At 50.7% G+C, this 2,438-nt stretch overlaps 1 protein-coding gene across 1 annotated transcript in view; it reads left to right on the plus strand.

Moving 5' to 3' along the window:
- Positions 1-2,029, plus strand: part of LOC106956083 (sentrin-specific protease 6-like) — a 32,666-nt gene extending 30,637 nt beyond the window's left edge. Inside the window, 5 exon segments of the mRNA XM_015046664.1 lie at positions 5-109; positions 225-310; positions 382-450; positions 528-678; positions 1,476-2,029. Of these exon segments, the coding sequence (XP_014902150.1) occupies positions 5-109; positions 225-310; positions 382-450; positions 528-678; positions 1,476-1,679 (615 nt within the window). The 3' untranslated portion in view covers positions 1,680-2,029.
- The last annotated feature ends 409 nt before the right edge of the window (positions 2,030-2,438 follow it).

A 2,438-nucleotide genomic window follows, 5' to 3' on the forward strand; every position in this document is an offset into this window, starting at 1 on the left:
GAACCGTCTGTTGCTGTCTGCAGGTGAGCTGCACCGGATCAGCGTCTGCTACGGCTCCGGAAACGGAGACGACGCCTACGCCTTCTCCGACGACCAGAGCTCCTGCCAGGTACCGACCCACCGGACCAGATTCTGGTTTTAACACGATGAATCGTTCAAATTATCGATTCATCGTCAAAACAGCAATTAGTGGTTGATAATCGATCAATCGCTGTGTTGACCAGGACGAGTGCAGCGACGACGGGAACATGGCCGACGACACCGGCGCCTCCGAGACCAGCTTGGCCTCCAAACCCGTCATCTGCAAACAGTGAGTGGGTCGGCCCGTCAGAACCAGCAGCGCCCCCTGCTGGTTCTGACGGGCCCTGTCTGCTCTCTCAGGCCGTGTATCCTCATCATGGACTCCCTGCGCGGCCCGGCCCGGTCCAACGTGGTCAAGACTCTCAGAGAGTGAGTGGGATGCGTTCAGGTTCTGATCCGGCTTCGGTGCTGGTTCTGATGCTGGTTCTGATCCGGTTCTGGTCCAGGTACCTGGAGGTGGAGTGGGAGGTGCGGCAAGCGTCGCAGCGGGGTTTTGGGAAGGAGGTGATGAAGGGCTCCAGCCCCCGCGTGCCGCAGCAGGATAACTTCAGCGACTGCGGCGTTTACGTCCTGCAGTACGTGGAGAGCTTCTTCGAGGTCAGAGCCGTCCGCCATCTTGTTTCTAACCCACATCAACTTTTCCAGACAAACTGAATTCATCCGCAGAGCTTCCACCTTTGTTTCAAATATTTGGTGTCTCAGTGCTGCCCTCTGTGGGTTGGAAGCGGCTACTGCAGTTGAATTCTCCTATTGGCTAAAAGCCGTCTCACTCGGGCTGCGTTCGATATCCGTGGGAACTTGGAGCGCTCCAGTTCAGTCGGAGAAGCCGGGCTTTCGTAGGTCTTCTAACATCACGTTAATCTTTACCTTCCTCCATTTTTAATCTCTTCAATTCAGAGCTGCGAAATGTAAAATGAACGTTTCCACCTGACGCAGTTCAGTTTTCCTTTTTCTTCTGACATTTTAGAAGTTTATCCAAAATTTAGATGACAGTTGGATTAAAAATCAGCTTCACATGAGAGAAAAGTGTCCAAAGCAGAAAAAAGTCTTTAACGTTGACATTTCAACCGTTTTATTTCCGTTATGGTTGCGGCCATCAAAGACCATCAATAACCCAGGTGCATGCTGGGATACAGATTTGGGTTTCCAAGGACTGAGGCTGGAGTTGATGTAAATCCATCGCGTAATAAATAGATAAAATCATTTATTTCAGACAGAAACTGACACATTATCTCAATTTTAGTAAAATAATAGAAATCAGATTCAGTCATGTCGACATTGATGTTAGACTTCAGGTTTTGGAGGCTCTAAGACGACTGTTGGGTTTCTGGGAGCCTCCAGAGGTTCTGCTGTGTCCCGGTTCTGATCCGTCCTGGTTCTGCTCCTCTCTCCAGAACCCCATCCCCAGCTTCCACCTGCCCATGAACTTGTCTGACTGGTTCCCCCAGCAGCGGATGAAGACAAAGCGCGAGGAGATCAAGGAGCTCATCCTGAAGATCCAAGGTCAACAGGAAGTGGACAGGAAGGAGTTGGGCCGGGCCGAGGAGCCGCCCGGTTCCCCCGAGGAGGTCGAGGAAACGCCGGGATCTGACCCCTGATGGCCCCATCTCCTTGGAGACGGTCCTGGATCGCCTGCCTATGTTAAAAACACATCAGACTTGAAATTTGTACCGAGTGAGACATCACATGTAAATACGCTGCCTTTGTAACTTCCTGTTTAGGACTCATCCGTGGAGCGTTAAGTTATGGATACATACGCGTCTCGTCCTGCGGGAGGCGCTGTTCTGCTCTTGCATCGTCATTTTTTAATCTCGCCTTGTTTAGAGGAGCCGAAGACAATAAACAGAAGCCTGTGAGTTCAGAGCGCGCCCCCTGGTGGACAGGAGGCGCAGTAGTTAGGAGCCTGTATCTGGATGACACAATAAAAACTAACTGATGCAAGAGCAAATGCGAATCCGCCTCTCTGTCTGCTGCTGGTTCTGGTGGTTCGACCCAACGGAACCGAACCAACCAGATGGTACCAATCCGATAGTACTGACCCTATAGCCAACCCGAGCTACGGACACGGTGGTACCGACACACAACAAACCCGACCCAACGGGATTGTTTTCGTAATAACCAAAAGAAACTGACACAGACCTGACGGTACCAACCTGATGGATCCCACACGACCGGAAATGACACTTTGGTACCGAACCGACACCGACCCAGTCGGTCCGACTCCAGACGAGTTTAACAGGGAAGCATCGGCTTATTTTGGGGACAAAATGAATCTACGCAGCAATAATAATATTACTGAAGTAAAAGAAAAAGGAACAGTGCAACAAAACTACTTATAAGAACCTTTTTTTCCAAAA

Source organism: Poecilia latipinna, unplaced genomic scaffold (genome assembly GCF_001443285.1).
Source record: "Poecilia latipinna isolate Pla-1442-1.1 unplaced genomic scaffold, P_latipinna-1.0 Scaffold786, whole genome shotgun sequence".
Lineage (NCBI taxonomy): Eukaryota > Metazoa > Chordata > Actinopteri > Cyprinodontiformes > Poeciliidae > Poecilia > Poecilia latipinna.